This window comes from Coturnix japonica, chromosome Z (assembly GCF_001577835.2).
Source record: "Coturnix japonica isolate 7356 chromosome Z, Coturnix japonica 2.1, whole genome shotgun sequence".
Classification (NCBI taxonomy): Eukaryota; Metazoa; Chordata; class Aves; order Galliformes; family Phasianidae; genus Coturnix; species Coturnix japonica.
The window spans coordinates 42,219,906-42,236,462 of NC_029547.1; the positions used below are offsets into that span (position 1 = coordinate 42,219,906).

General features: G+C 37.5%; 1 protein-coding gene across 4 annotated transcripts in view; it reads right to left on the reverse strand.

The window, feature by feature from the left end:
• The window catches only part of FER (FER tyrosine kinase), a 151,624-nt gene that overhangs the window by 33,751 nt on the left and 101,316 nt on the right, over positions 1-16,557 (reverse strand). For all 4 annotated transcript variants that reach the window (XM_015849442.2, XM_015849445.2, XM_015849444.2 and 1 more), the window contains one exon: positions 5,558-5,681. In XM_015849442.2, coding sequence (XP_015704928.1) covers positions 5,558-5,681 — 124 coding nt within the window. The remainder of the gene's footprint in view (positions 1-5,557; positions 5,682-16,557) is intronic.

Genomic DNA, 16,557 nt, shown 5'->3' on the forward strand with positions numbered 1-16,557 from the left:
AGGAAGAGCAACTGACATCATCTACCTGGACTTTTGCAAAGCGTTTAACAATGTCTCGCAACACTTCCTTGTCACCAAATTTGAGAAAGATGGATTTGATAGATGCATCACTCCCTGGACAAGGAATTGGCTCCATGGTTGCACTCAGAGAGTTGCGGTCATTGGTTCAACGTCCAAGTGGAAACAGGTGATGTGTGGGGGTACCTCAGTGATCAGTGTTGGGATTGGTGTTACTTAACATCTTTGTAGGTGACATGAACAGTGTGAAAAAGTTCACCCTCATCAAGTTTGGAGATGACACCAAGCGGAAAGTACAGGTGACAACAACAGAGAAGGGATGCTATCCAGAGGGACCTAGACAGGCTTGCAGGTTTGCAGACAGCACCAAGTTGGGAGGGAGTGTTGATCTGCAAGAAGAGAGAAAGGCGCTACAGAGAAAGCTGGATAGACTGGATTGATGGGCCAAGATAAACTGTATGAGTTTCAACAGGGCCAAGAGTTGGGTCCTGCACTTTGGTCACAACAACCCAGGCAACCTTACAGGCTTGGGGAGGTGTGGCTGGAAAGCTGTCCTTGGTGCGCTTGATGGACAGTTGGCTGAATATGAGCCAGCAGTGTGCCCAAGGAGGCCAATGGCATCCTGGCTTGTATCAGGAATGGTGTGGTGAGCAGGACTAGGGAAGTCACCCTGCCCCTGTACCGGTGAGGTACCACATCGAGTTCTGTGTTCAGTTTTGGGCAGCTCAGCACAGAAAGGACATGAAGGTGCTGGAGCCGGTCCTTTAAGGTCATTTCCAACCTGAGCTATTCAATGATTCTATACTTCTACTGTGTCCAGGTCTGGAGCCCCCAGCACAAGAAGGACATGGAGTTGCTGGAGCAGGTCCAGAGGAGGGCCACAAAGATGATCAGAGGGCTGGAGCACCTCCCCTATGAAGAATAACTAAATTACTCAACGTAGTTCTAATTCCTGGCTGGGAAAGAGATGATACCTCTTTCTAAGATTCTTTACATTAACACACTGAAAGGCAAAAAAATATGTATCTGGGAACAAAGAAAAGCATGCACACTAGATAAAAGAGGCATTTTCCCAGTCATTTATAATTTAATTAACTGCCCATATTTAATCAGAACTATAGAAATCCCAAATTAACATGCACAGAGCCCGAGTTTCACACTATGAAGCTGAGCCAACCACTTTTAACTTAATGAGGAGTTTGTAGGACCTAGAAAACATTGTATAATATTGTATTTGCACTAAGAAAAAAAAAAAAAAAAAAAAAAAGGAGGTTGTAGTACCACAAATAAAAATGGAAAAACTGGAATACACAACATGATTGTCTTACCATTGAATATGCCTTTAATTCAAAGAATGGCAGATTTCCAGAACAGCAGCTGCACAGACTGAAAGGAAAACTTGACTAAAGGGATACACCTGGAATTCTGTTATTTCACATCTTCTCACATATTGAAAATAAATCACTTGAGTCTGATACCAACTTTACGCTACTTTTGGCAGATGAATAAATGAAGGCTGCTGAAGTTTGGTGAAAATGGTTAGAAAACGGTTCTCTCCTAAAACTGCATCATGAAACTTGTCAAAACTGTTATTTTTAAAATCAAACTACTCCTTGTTTGTGAAAGCTCTTCAGGAAGGAGAAAAGCAATTTGATTCTTAAGTAAAGTAGTGAAACCACAATTGAACAAAACAATTAACTGCTAGTTTGAATTAGAATCATGCATGTATGACTTGTAGATAAAGCTACAACACAATTTTCCTTATGGAAATAATTTTTTCTAGACAAAGCTGACTTCCTAATTTTCAAAGGCTGTACTGACTACCAAATGACAGAAACAGAGAAACACAAAACTTAATTGCTTTTGTCAGTACTAAAACATCTTGTTTCCAATTGAATACTACCATAATTTCAGCTATTTTCTTTAAAAGATGATGCTGGTAAAGAAGGATGCAGGGGGAAATGCTCAAATGCTCTGAGCAACACAATTACCTGGAGTGGGTCTGGAAACCAAGAATGAATTATGAACATCCAACACATGCAAATCAAATACTGCTAAAGAAGATCACTCATAAATGCTTATTGAACCAACTGAAGTTATCACAGCTCCATCCTAATCTTCTGTTTCTAATTAACAGAAAAAAAATCGAACTATTTAAACAATTGCAAGGGGTAAAAATGAAAAGCAGGGAACAATTCTTTAAACTTGTTTTAATCACACGCAGATGAAATAACTGCATAGCTCTGTAGATGTTATTTCTTTTAAAAGCATTTTTTCATGTAGCAGGTTATTTTATTATTATTTTATTTATTTAAGCCCACTCATTTCTGCTTTTTAAACAGAACAAAGAGAGAACAAAGAACAAGTGATTTCTGGACTCCAGAGGAGATGGAAATGCAGATCAAATAATCCCTCACAGGCATTAAGAATATGACAAATCCAAACTTTATACCTGCACTCAATGAAAACACCACAGCATGCACAGTAATAAAAATCAAAGGGCAGATTAGCTGTTGCACTGGCCCAATTACTGGAAGACTAAGCCCAGGTGTGGCTTGGGTAGCAATGTCAGAAAGACAGAACAGTTTTAAATTTAAAATATACTGGTTAGGTATAGCTAGTGCAGCTACAACTAAAAAGTGGCATTAAAAATCATGTAATAAGATTTAAGTCTTTAACAGCTAGTCAAACGCAAAAGGCACTAAATAATGGTCACCTACACTACAAAGAAAACAAAATAAGGTTCTGAACAAACATGGAAATGAAAAAAATCATTTTGCTGCAAATATATCTAATGATATATTTATTCAAGATACTTCTTCAGTAACAGTAATTACATCCTTCTGACTTTTAATCAAAATTAAAAAATATTCTGCTGTGCATTCCATTTTGTCTGTAGCCAATTTTCTTTTTTCCTTTTAATCAAAGAAAAACTTCTACTTGATGCAGTTTTTGACAAAAAGAGAACAAATTTACTGTTATTTCTAAACAATTAATGTTCTTTTTTATACTAAATATTCTTCCTGCAAGATATTATGTTGTTCCATTCTAATCTCAACATAGAATTTACCCATGAATAATCTGTCTTATCTTGAGCCAACAAGGAGGGAACAAAGACTTCCATATTCCTTAAAGATATCACACTGTCACATAGCTGCATCTTCAGTGGTCAGGCAAGGAGGGACTTAAACTCCAAAGGAGTTCTGAGCCTTGTACACCTAAGAACTTGCTGATGAAGCACTACACGGTGGGACTTGAACATGCTACCTAATTTAACGTATCTACTGCATAGCACCATAGTGTGCGCTGGCATGCAATAGGCTCACAATATCCATCAGGTAACAAATGTTCTGTGCTTCTGTAGCAAATGGGTTTTCTTAATAAATGTACAAGGGCTGCTCCAGAAGTAATGCCTCCTATTTTGTTATGTTGCCACGTGACACCAGAGGCAAATGGTGGTGGTACAGCAGTATCCACCAATATCCTGTTACTTTTTGTTGCTGTCTGACAGATGGCAGCAGAGAGGCACTCTACGGACAATCACTGATGACTGCTGAATGTTTATGGAGATCAAACAGTGGATGGGAGCACAGTTGTTAGCTGAGAATCTACTCTATCAAAAAGAGTTGTTGTGCCCTTTGCTGTACCTTCCATGGAAATAAACAGGAGGCACTACTTTCAGGGTGAGCTGTGGCTATCCAACCAGCCTTAATGGCACACAGAAATCTTGAACAAGCATTCAGAATCCTCAGACAGGAAAACAGAAATGAAAAAGAAAAAAAAAAAAGAAGAAGAAAAATACAGAACCACTACTACTAACTTCACTAACCTTAGTTGTTTGCTGACAGATTCAGAGATTTCATTATATTTAGGTATCAAATTCAGAACGTAAGGATAAAAACATATGATATGCCCAGTGACATAAAACTGAACAAATTTTGAATCTTCCAGAAAATAAGAATGATAAAGTAATACTGGAAATGCACATTTAGATTTATTAATTTATGCATTTCATAAAACTAACAGTGTTCCTGACGAGCTCATTTGCCTGCTTGGTTGCATTTTGAAACTGTAATTTTCTTCAGGACAGGTTTACTAAAAATTTTGCTTCTGCCTTTATAGGAATTGATAGTTCTCAACAATAATCTTCTGTGATATTCTGAGGTATATCTGTCTCTGAAGATTCTGAAAGTTAAAAAGGAAGGTACATTTTCCTGACTTGTATGTTTAAATAATACTGGGTGCATTGGTAAATCTATCACATTAGAAAAACTGGAGATTAGATTTCAGCTCTGATTCCTGATTTTAGATCCACATAGTACGACTGTGCTCAGCTTCCTAATCTTTTCACACTAAGTAAGACAGTTCTGTATGAATACTCTCACTGATATGTATTTTTTGAATCTCTAATCACTGCCTTTGTAAACATGCACAGCCCCCTCTCTAACTCCCCCCCAATGAAAGCTGTGACAAAAACTGAAGATAGATGGTAAGGAAAAGTAGCAATTAAGAGGACTGCTATTCTGTTTAAGCTTTCTTAAGATAAACTCAAGAAAGCATTTTTAAAAATATATAAATGACACAATAATACTGTTAGGCATCATACAAAGGCTTTGAGCTTACTGTGGATACAGGAATGTTTTCAAAGATAAATCTATAAATTTACTTGCAGCATTTAAAACAATTTTTGGTAAAAAAAAAAGAGAAACAGAATTCAGATTTCCAAGAACAGCATTCATTAGAAATGTGCTAAACATGAAGTGGGCTAACAATGTACATTCAGTGATGCAGAGTTTATCTACAAATGTCACACAAAGAATAGTGAAAAATATCAGTATTAAAAATGACAACTTATTCTTTACAGTTTCCCTGAAAAGTGGACTAACATCATTTGTTAGTCATATTCCAGCCCTGTCAATGTTTACACAATGATATTTTGAGAGAAAGTAGGTGGAAATTATGTACATTTGCATATTCACTTTGATAGAAACTGAGAATAAGTAGCTCCAGGACACAGCCAAACTGAAAAACAAACAGACAAAAAGCCAGAAACAGTGTATCCAGGGAACATAAAGCCTGAACCTCTTCCATATTTTGAAGAAGGTAGTCCATAAGGCAATTCCTAATATCTGAATATAAAGAAGTCCAGATAATACTACTTTATCATCTGATATATCAGTGGATTTTCCTAAAACAGGAACCTGCAAACGAAGATAGAAGCTTCACAGATATCTTTTTTTGCCATGATTTGTTGGCACAGTTATGCTGTCCATAAAGCAAATTCTTATGGTGACAAAATCATTGTGAATCTACAGAAAAGGAAATGAACTATTCAAACCAAATACTGTAGTATTCATTTTGACACAAATGAACAGAACACTATTAGACATGCAACAATGACCTGCTTTCAGAAAAAGTGTAGCTTTTAAAAAAAATTCTAGAGATCTTCTGTGTTTATGTTAAGCACAAAAAACATTTAATCTGCTAGCATTCCAAATGATCAAAATTATAGCATTGAGAAAGAACGTATTTTTCTTACCTGTGTATACAATTTTTCGATTCGAGGTATGCCATACCAGAAGCAGCATCTAATGAAAATTTCACTAACTGTTTGGTTTTTAGCTCATCCTTCTTTTTTCTTAAAAAGGAAAGGAAATCGCCTCCTAGAGAAAAGACAAAGGAGGACAATGAGACATGACAGATAGCACATTCATATTTATTTCACATTAGGGTCAACAGACCAAACAGAATGAAGCTGTTCTATGTAATTCTCAACCCATCAGTTTGAAGTTAGCCTAAGAGAAGGAAGGGAAGATTTAATTACCAGGATGAAGACTGTACATGCACGGTGAAAAAATGCTGCTTTTCTTACAAACAAAATCTTTAGCAGTGCAACATTAAATACAGACATTCATGAAAATTGCTGACACAAAACAACTTACACTTTGTGATAAATACAGTTCTCTAGTCACAGAATGACTGTTGTAGAAGTTCAAAATAATTGCAAATAAAATGATTACTTCCTATTAATTTTAGAGTGAAGTAGAGTAGAACAACGGAGTGGTTGGACGAAACCTACAGAGATCTTGGAGTTGAGTGGCCTGAATCCAGGGCTAGCCAGAAGTGTAAGCATGTTATTGAGGGCATTATCCAAGTGCCTACTGAACACTGACAGGCATGTGGCATCATTCCTTCTTTCTAGAAAGGATGTTCCAGTGCCAGACTGCATTCATGGTAAAGAATTTTTTCCTCATTTTCTAATGATTTTTTTTTTAACTCATTTGCAGAGGTATTTCTCAAAGTACACTGAAACCACTGAAGGGGTAACAAAGTGTTTTACTTATTGGGCAATGTTAACCACCAATTTAATGCTAGCAATTAAAAACAAACAATTATTATCATGGTTTCACAGTTTATTGTTTTGCAGTAACTAGTGTGCTGCTGTCCTGTCTGAGAAGGAGAAGCTGCCAGCAGAAAGGATTCCTTAAAGGCAATCTGTGTTTGCAAACAAAGATTTCTGAAAGCCTGACTTAGAACAAAGATAAGTAGCTGAGGCATTTCTACAAACACTGCAACATCATGTTCAGATTGAATATCTGTATTACAGATTTATTTGAAAATATACCTCATTGTTCCAGTCATAAGCTAAAAACATAGTGAAGCTTTCCACATCACAGCATTTGCTTGGAAAGGTGTATCCAGCTCTTGCTCTAGCTTTTTGTTTCTCTTCTCATTACACTAAACAGACAATAGCAGTTCTCTCTTGCAAGTAATTGCACTGCGATACAATTTAATAAACTGCCTTTCATAGCAAAGTAGAAAGACATATAGCTAACAGTTTCATGTGGAATTTTCTTTGGAATCCAGTTCTATTTATATTTAAGATTGTAAGAAATACAATCAGAGATTGCTAAATAAAATAGTTTGCTGTTGCAAAGCTTAACTCTAAGGCCCTTAAAATATTGTCATGCAGCAACAGAAAAGTGAATTATTATCTTAACTAACAATTACTGCACCCTTCGTTTACTAATTTTTTTCCAGAGATCAGATTTATTTTAGTACAATGATTTAAAGATGATGGCTTGGTAAGCTGTCTCTTAGTGAAAACTCGGAAAAAATAATACATAGAAAACATTTCTTCCATTTTGCTTTTTCTATAAATACAGTAGTACTACGAGAAAGCCATAAAATATTATCACAGAATGACCATGTAGCTGAGGTTGGCATGGTCCATCTGGCCCAGCCCCTGCTCCAGCAGGAACATCCAGGACAGGGTACTCAGGATCATGCTGCCCCTAGCTGGACAGTTTTGTGTCACATGCAAACTTGCTGAGGGTGCACTCTGCCTCATAAAGCAGATCACTAACAAAGATGTTAAACAGAACTGGGCGCAGTACTGGCCCCTGGGTCATGCTTCTAGTTGTTGGCATTCAGTTTTCTTATTACCCAGATTCCAACTAAACACGTGATTAATACTACTCGATACATTGTTTCTTGAGTCACAGATCTCTGGCAATTTTTAAAAAGGAATGAATATATGTAACAGCTAAACATAGTCTGCTTAAAAGTCATTTGTAAGAGTAACAAACGATTTGCCCAAACCATATAATTGAAAGTGTGGGTCACCTAAGTATTTAAAACCAGACTGACAGAACACAATGTACAATGACGACAGGAAAATTGAGCAATTTTTTAAACTTCTTTTTTTAACACAGCTTATGCTGGGTAGGCAGGTAAGCCAGCAAATATTGTATCCGGAGTGCACCAATAGCACTGCTGGCGCATTGGAGCCTACAATGTCCTTCACTCAAAGGCTGGATGATCCACAGATGGAAAATGAAGGCCTGACTGGATGCCCTTGAAACTAAAGCCAATTTCAAATGACTTCCATTTTATCTTCCAAGAGAAAGTTGCATGCATTACACCTTCAAAGTCTGACAGGTTCTATCTTGGAATATTTAACTTCAAATTCTCAAGAAATCTTAAAAGAACAGAATACTATTGCAAATTCAACCAAGCAACAATCATCCTTCCTTTAATCTGAGAGGTTGCTGACAGTCTTGTAGCTGACTCATAGATACTGCCAGAGAGAAGGAAGATAAAAACTCCACTGAAGTATGTATAATTTATTGCACGTATAAACAGAAACATTCTGGTTATAGGAGACAGTTAAAATCATTTTTAAGCAATCCCCCTCACTCCTTGAACACATAAAAACCAGCAATATTGCATTCAGAGCTGATGAAAATCATTGTGTTTATATACCGTGCACTTACTGTTCTGAACACAGGAATCATCTTTTAATTAGGATGTATGACTAGTAAGCCTTTATGAATGTGAAATTCTTCCAATCTCAACAAACTGAATCACAGTTGTGGAAGGGCACATCAAAGAACCTTATACAAAAAGCATGTAAGGACACACAGAGTCACTCTAGGCCAGATTGGATGAGGCCCTTGGCAGCCTCATCTACTAGAAGGGGATCTCACTGAGGGCAGGGAGGTTGTAACAAGATTATCTTTAAGGTCCCTTCTAACGCAAGCTGTTCTATGATGCTACAACAGACTAAAATAAAATAAAATAAAATTATCCTCAATCCATCAATATTCCTATTTTGAATACTGAGATTTCCAACAACTTACTTCAAAAAGAACTGAAAGAAAGGTAAGCTCAGATTGATATTCAGAGAATCATAGAAATGCTCAGGTTGGAAAAGACCTTAAGATCATTGAGTCCAACCATGACCTAACCATACTACCCTAACAACCCTCTGCTAAATCATGTCCCTGAGCACCACATCCAGATTTTAAATGCATTCAGGGATGGTGACTCAAGCACCTCCCCGGGGAGCCTATTCCAGTGCTTAACTACCCTTTCTGTAAGTAAGTGTTTCCTAATATCCAACCTAAGCCTCTCTTGGCACAACCTGAGGCCATTTCCCCTCATCCTGTTACCTGTCAGCAGTGAGAAGAGACCAACTAGGCCCTGTTGACACTCATACAGTTAACCTTGGCCCATTGATCCAGTCTATCCACATGCTACTTGCAGGAGCTGACCATCCCCAAGTCATGGCAGATAACTTGACAAGCAAGGAGGCCAGACTGGCTGACCAGAGACCTTTGGCTTGAACTCGAGAGCAAAATGGAAGTTTATGGTCTCTCGAAGAGTGGGCAAGTTACTTATGATTACAGGTATGTAGTGAAGCTGTGCAGGAAGAAAATTAGAAAAGCCAAAGCTCAGCTAGAACTGAACTTGGCCACTAAGGTAAAGTTATATAAATATATCCAACAGCAAGAGGAGGGCTAGGGAGAATCTCCATTCCTTGTTGGGACGCGAAGGGCAACTTGGTGACCAAGGATCAGGATAAGTCTAAGGTACATAATGCCTTCTTTGCCTCAGTCTTTAATAGTAAGACTTGTTACTCACTGGGCACACAGCCCCCTGCACTGGTAGATTGGGATGGGGAACTGAATAACCCCTGCATGATCCACGATGAGACAGTTTTGGACCTGCTCTGGCAGCTGGATGCTCACAAGTCCATGGGGCCGGATGGACTGCACCCTAGAGTATTGAGGGAGGTGGAGGACGTAGTTGTCAAGCCATATGAGTTCTCCATCATCTGTTGGCAGCCCTGGCTAACTGGAGATGTCCTGGCTGACTGAAGACTGGTAAAAGACACCAACTTCAGAAAGGGCTGGAAGGACGATCCTAGTAGCAACAGACTTATAAGTCTCACCTTGGTGCCTGGAAGGTTATAGAATGGATAATCTTGGGAGCCATCATGGACCAATTAAAGGCCTACCAGGGGACTGGGCCTAGCCAGCATGAGTTTATGAATGGTAGACCCTGTCTGACAAACTTGACTTCATTGTATGACAAGGTGACCTGCTTAGTGGATGAGGTTAAAGCTATTAACATGCTTGAGGAGAAGTTGGCTGCCCATGGTTTGGATGGTTGCATGCTCCACTGGGTGAAACACTGGCTGGATGGCTGAGCCTAAAGAGTTGTGGTATTAAAAATTAGGAAACAAGCCCTGAATGAGAAAGATCTATTTATACAAAGTGCTATAATAAAATCTGTTCAACTGCAGGTACAGTCACAGAAGTAAGGTTAAAATCCTTAAAGCAAAAGTAGAATTCTTTCTCAAAGCAAACCAATTATTGATATACTCTCTTCCCTGGAAATAACATCGTGGCAAGGAAAAGAAGCATTCCTCCACTCCCAGTAAAACTTGTAATCAAACCAAATAGAAACAAAGTCATTTCTAGAAGTTTCAACCTACAGAATAGAATTCTCCAATCAAATTTATCAAATTGATAATATGCATATATGCTGCATAATAATTAACAAAGCATTCAGTATGAAAAATGACTACAGTCTGCATTGAAAACTACTAGTGATTCTGGTCTTAAGTATTCTTTTAAGATTAGTAGCTACTTAATTTGTAGTAATTTTTACTTTTTTTTTTTTTTTTTTTTTCTTACTGATTCCTATTGTGAGTTCTCAAAACGCTTGTGTCTCTAAAATTCTGAATTCTAATTCTTATAGAAAGGCCCTAAACTTTGCTTTTCAGAGGGTCATGACTACGTGTGGACAATGATTAGGGATGAAATAAAAGCAATACAACTGCCTATATTTTGCATAGCAATTCCAAACTTTCTCTCATCGGGTATCTTAAAGACACTAGGAGCTTAAAAACAGAGCATCGTGAAGAAGATGGAAAACAAATCACTTTTTTTACGATTTATGAAAATCTGCATTTTTTAATCTATAGTTTATCTTACACGTCCAGCATTTCCATATGGGAATATCTGTGCCACAAGACACACAATAACCTCTTCAAAACAATATCTACAAACTGCCAAAACTTGCAACAACTTACTCTTTCATTTCTACTGCTGACAGTCAATTACAGGAAAATTAATGAAGTCCGAATAAGAAAAGAAGGTAATAAAAAAGTCAGTGACGTATAATAGCTCAGATGAAGCAGAACATCCAGATATATTACGGTGAAAACTACAGTGCTGTTTCTGTTGTTTTTTTCACTGTGTTGTACGTTCAGCAAATTATTCCTGATACTTAAAAAAATTCAAAATACTACCTGAGTGATAGAAGAGAGTATGCGCAACAAAAGAAGTGTCAAAGTTCAGTTTGCTTTGTCAGCTGTGCGTACAACCATGCAAAAATATTACCTGAAATACAGTACATGCAGTATTTCCAGTCTTCCTTCCTATCATTATGTGTATAATCATATGCAGGAGGATACCTGAATTTTGGTCACAAGACAGAGAGACTGCAGGAACATAAAAGGTCCAGGCTGCAGGCCACTTAAGTGTTAACTGCCTTGGAGCCTCTCTCATCTCATGCTGAGGGTCCTCTAAGGAGGTACTCTAAGGAGTACCGTAGCATACACAAACCTTGTAACTCACCATGCTTGAGTGAATCCAGCTAACAAGCCATGCGCTGCACTACCTCACTTTCTTAAGGTGAGAATCTAGCTTAAACACAGAATTCCCCTTATTAAATAACTCCTAGCTTCCAAGAAACACACAGGATAAATCAGTAACTCTGCCACAGAGAAAGAGGTTCTGTCTTCAATATTACTGCAGTGTCTTCTCCCAGACACTTATGTATGAAACTTTGTCTCTCCAGAAGAATATGGTTAAGAAATAATTTATCTTTCTTCATTTAACACACAGAAAACAAAGGCTACTTAAATCAAAACTCTATTTATCTAACAAGAATGTGAACTCATCTTCACTGAGGTTTCAGATAAAATGGTCAGAGGAGAAAAAAAAAATCAGTGGTAAAAACATAATTCAAACATTTAAAAAATCCTTCTGATTTATGTAAATTCTCTTATGTAAAGAGAATTCTGAACAGAATATGAAAAATTAAGTAAGTGAAATAATTAGTTTTCTTCCAAATGCACAGAAATTCCCTGTACAAATGAATTACTGCTCTCCACAATCAACATCAAGGGCTCTGTTCTCAAATAACAAGTGGCAATGAGGTACCAAAAGAGAAGTTAACCATCTCCTTACAAAATTTAGAAATAACACAGAATACAATTTTGTTTCTAATACATCTAGGCAATCAAAGTAAGGTATCTATTTTCACTGGCTCATTCTTGACCAGAACTGAAAGCTGCCCAGTTTTGTCAGAATGTGGCAAATTGGCAGAGTGTGAGCCTTTAATTATATAATTTAATACTCCCATGGTATTAATGCATATTTGCACCATCAAGATGTGACTGATTTTCAGCGTTCACCATGTGTTGTATGAATTTCTAGAGTTCTGAGCAAAATGAGCATAGTATACCTAAAGCTGTATACAGTATTTTTTTATGCCTATCATCAAAACACACTTTCAATAGAAATTATCCTAATCTGTCTCGTCACAAAAGTGAAAACATATGTTTTTGTTAGTTTTTCTGTTTTCTGTTACCCTCCCTTCAGCAGAGGTAACGAAAAGGCCTTTTAAATATTATGTTCAATCCTGATTTGAAAGTGCTCTCAGCTACTGTCAAAATAAAAATAGCAAAAAACATACAATTCATTCCATGCATTCAAGCCATTCTAGGTTAAACCTGATTATCCTCATTACTGTTAAAAAACTGACTGTTCTTCATAGGCTACTGCAGCTATTTATGTTGGCAGGAAAGCATCCACATGAATACTTTCAGAACCGAGGATAGCAAGAGAAGAGGGTTTGACCTCTTCTCCCAGGCAACAAACAGGACCCGAGGAAGTGGCTGCAAATTGTACCACAGGAGATTTAGATCAGACATAAGGAAAAGCTTTTTCTCTCAGAGAGTGGTCAGGCACTGGAATGGCTGCCCAGGGAGGTGGTGGAGTTGCTGTCCCTGGCAGTATTCAAGAGGCGTCTGGATGAGGAGCTACAAGATATGGTTTAGTGGCTTGTGGTAGCTACGGTAATGGGAGGACGGTTGGACTAGATGACCTTGTAGGTCCTTTCCAACTTTGTAATTCTATGGTTATATGACTCAATAGAAACTACTCGGTGTAGAACTATAGATATGTAGTATCTCTATGCCCTTCTGAAAACAAGTTTTAATATAACCCCCCACTTCATTATTTGCAGCAAAGTGTCAGAACACAATCTCTAATGTAATAACTGTTGATAAAAATGAAATAAACAAACCAACTAGACTATGACACAACTGAAACAAAACTAGATGGCAACAAAACTGTAAGCAGTGCTTTCTCCTAGACGCAGAATTTCCATCATATGCTACATGGCTGGCTGATATTTCAGTTAATGGCACATGACACCACTATGAAATGAGATCTGCTCCAACCACTGTAAGTGCTACAGGAATAATCAGACCATTACAGAATTTACTATCAAGCAGAAATCAACTATCAGTTTGAGGTTTATAGGGAAATAAGTAACAGAACTGGAGTGTCTGCCTAATATGATTGATTTATCTTACTAAGTAAATGACAATATGTAGTACATAAGCAGGAAGTGTTATGATTTTATTAAGGCTCCCTACAATAACTGGATTCCTTAAAAGCAGACTTTCTTGTAAGAATATAAAATACTTCTTGTTATATACAGACATTTTAACAGAGAGACAATACCACATATCAACATCTCCTATAAGTGGCCATGCTTCATAACATAAACTTAATACCGTACTTTATGTAGTGTTTTATGACTATGTATCAGTGCAATTAATGGAGCATGCAAAACCAAGCTGAAGTTCTGCATGAGAAAAAAACCCACAAAACCTATGATCTATGAGAAGAAGCCAAAAGCCAAGAAACAGCAAAGAAAAAAAATAATACCTGTTTACAAGTTATTTAATTTTAGCAGTCTCTGACTTTAAAGGAATTTGTGATGAGGAGCATTTTATGTCTCAGTGCTCTCCTTAGCTGGTGCTACAAATGGTACCGTCATACTTGTTCTAGGCGCTCGTGGTATTTTTTTAATGATCGGTACTGATATTGAACATATGTAAAATAAACTTTTGAAATTATGAAAGGCAATCTTGCACTTTAGATGTTTGTATCAATATCCAGATAGTGTGTATATTACACCTAGGTTAAATAATAGCATAGATTAAACAGTATATAAAACAATAACTGTAGCAATATTGATACAGTAACATAGTAGAAATTATTATTTACTTGTAAGTCTTAATGGGGTGGGAGAGTTTCCTTTACTAAGTAGCCTTTTTGAGCAGCAGTTTCTTTAACCAGTACACAATCACAAAGTGCTTCTGTAACTCTCAATAACCACTTAACTAGGAGGAGTTCCATGACTCAATATTCATAAGTGTTTTAGAAGCTATAATAATATTGAAATGTTTTATGTGCACCTGCATTTGTAAATTTTAGGGCTCATATCACCAGTTTTTTGACTGTTTCAAGTCAACAAATGCACATTTTCCTTGCTGCTCATATGCATTTTCAACTAGAAACAAGTAAGCCTGGCTGCTTACAACTACAGGTTTTAAACAGTAAGCATAAGTTGGTAGCAATTCAAGAAGTTTTTTAATTAAACAAGTGTTTGAGAAACTGTTAAAACTGGCTCTAAATATGCCTAACATTTGCTTTAAAATGCTTTAACTTTCATTAAAACACCGTGATTTCACTTTTTAACTAATAGATCATTTGTGCATAAGGCAGTATTTCCAAATTCTCCCCTACTTTTTCTCACTGTAACTAAGAAGTAACAGAAAATGTATAACAGAGGTTTTTTAACTACCTGCAAAGTAGTATTGCAAAATCCAGTTAGAACTTCATTTTTCTTTTTAAGTAAACTAAATAAAAGTCTCTCTCATGCAAAGTTTTGTAATAGCACTGGTAACATTGATGGAAACAAAGTATGAGTGGACAGGCATAGAGGTGAAAGCAAAAGATGAAAGAAGAGAACAAGACTTGAAAGAATAACATGTATTGAGAGCCAAGGGCAACATAAGCAACAACAAAGAGTTGTTTTCTCCTTGATAAAGGAGAAAATGTTGTTTGCACCAGAACTTGCAAATGACTTGTGAGCAGAAGATTTACTATGACACTCAAAGGTATTTGGAAAGTCATGGCAATCATGTGAAGTCTGCAGTGACTGGAAGAAAAGCAACAACATACTTAGATTTGAGAGTAAAAAGGATGACCCTGGGAACTACTAACAGACTCACCTCTATGCCTGGAAAGATCATGGAGCAGATCCTCCTGGAAGCTACGCCAACGTACATGGAAGACCAAAATGTGATATGGAAAAATCAGCACGGCTTCACTGGGTTGGCCAAATCCCACCTGGCCAACCTAACACCCTTTTATGATGGTGTCACTGCATCAGTGAACAAGAGCCACTGACGTCATCTATCTAGATTTCACTAAGACTAAGGACTTTGATGTGGCACACCACAACTTCCTTCTTTCCAAATTGGAAAGATATGGATTTGAAAGGTGGATTCTGAGTGGTGGTCAGTGGCTCAGCGTCTGGATGGATATCAGTGACATGTGCTGAGACCTCAGCTGGAGTATTGTGTCCAGCTGTGGAGTCCTCCATACAGGAGACATGGGTCTATTGGAGTGCATCGCCTCTCCTAGGAGGACAAGCTGAGAGAGCTGGGGCTCTTCAGACTAAAGAGAAGGCCCCAGTATCATCTGATAGTGGCATTACAAAATGTAAAGGGGAGACACAGGAAAGAAGGGGGCAGACTCCTTAGCAAAGTCTGTTGTGATGGAACAAGGGGAAATGGTTTCAAGCTTAAAGACTGACCTACAGGTAAGATAACAAGGAAAAATAACTTTACAATAATGATAGTGAGGCAATAAAACAGGTTGCCCCAAGCTGTGGTGGAAGCCTTGACCCTGAGAACTTTCAAGGTGAGGCTGTATCAGCCTCTGGGCAACCTACCTGATCTAGCTGTGAATGTACCTGTTTCCTGCAAGGGAGCTGGACTAGATGACCTTTATAGGTCCCTCCCAACTCTAAGGATTCTATGATTCTATGACATCACAGTGCAGATGATCCATCAGTACAAGCTGCACTTCAAAGCAGACAAAAAGGGTCAAACTCATTTTACATTCTATTTTGCTTTCATTTAACAGGAAAAGGGACTTTTTTAGTAATATAATACAAACGAGGAAAATATTAACAGTGACCAATAACCTTGTCTTAAACTGGAGCATGAAGCCAATGACTGTGCTGCAGTAACTACTGATTCCCAAAATAAGCCTGCCATCACCAGCTGAGAGGAACCCAGAAAATACAGTGCGGCACCAACAGACAAAAATTTGTCCTTCATACCACACAAAATAATTCTGCCAATACTACTTGGAAATATACAGGTCTGTGTGTGGGTAAAAGTAACCTGGTTCAAAAGCAAACAAAAAGGAAAATCATCTTCCTTCAAAAACTCCTTCATTTGTAACTGGACTATGCTCAAAAAACGAGAGTCAATATTCACTGAAGGTGCAGCAGATTAGAAAGCAGAGATAGACTCTCCAACAGAATATACACAAAGAACAATTTTTATTTTTAACCTAAAGAAAAACAATGAAA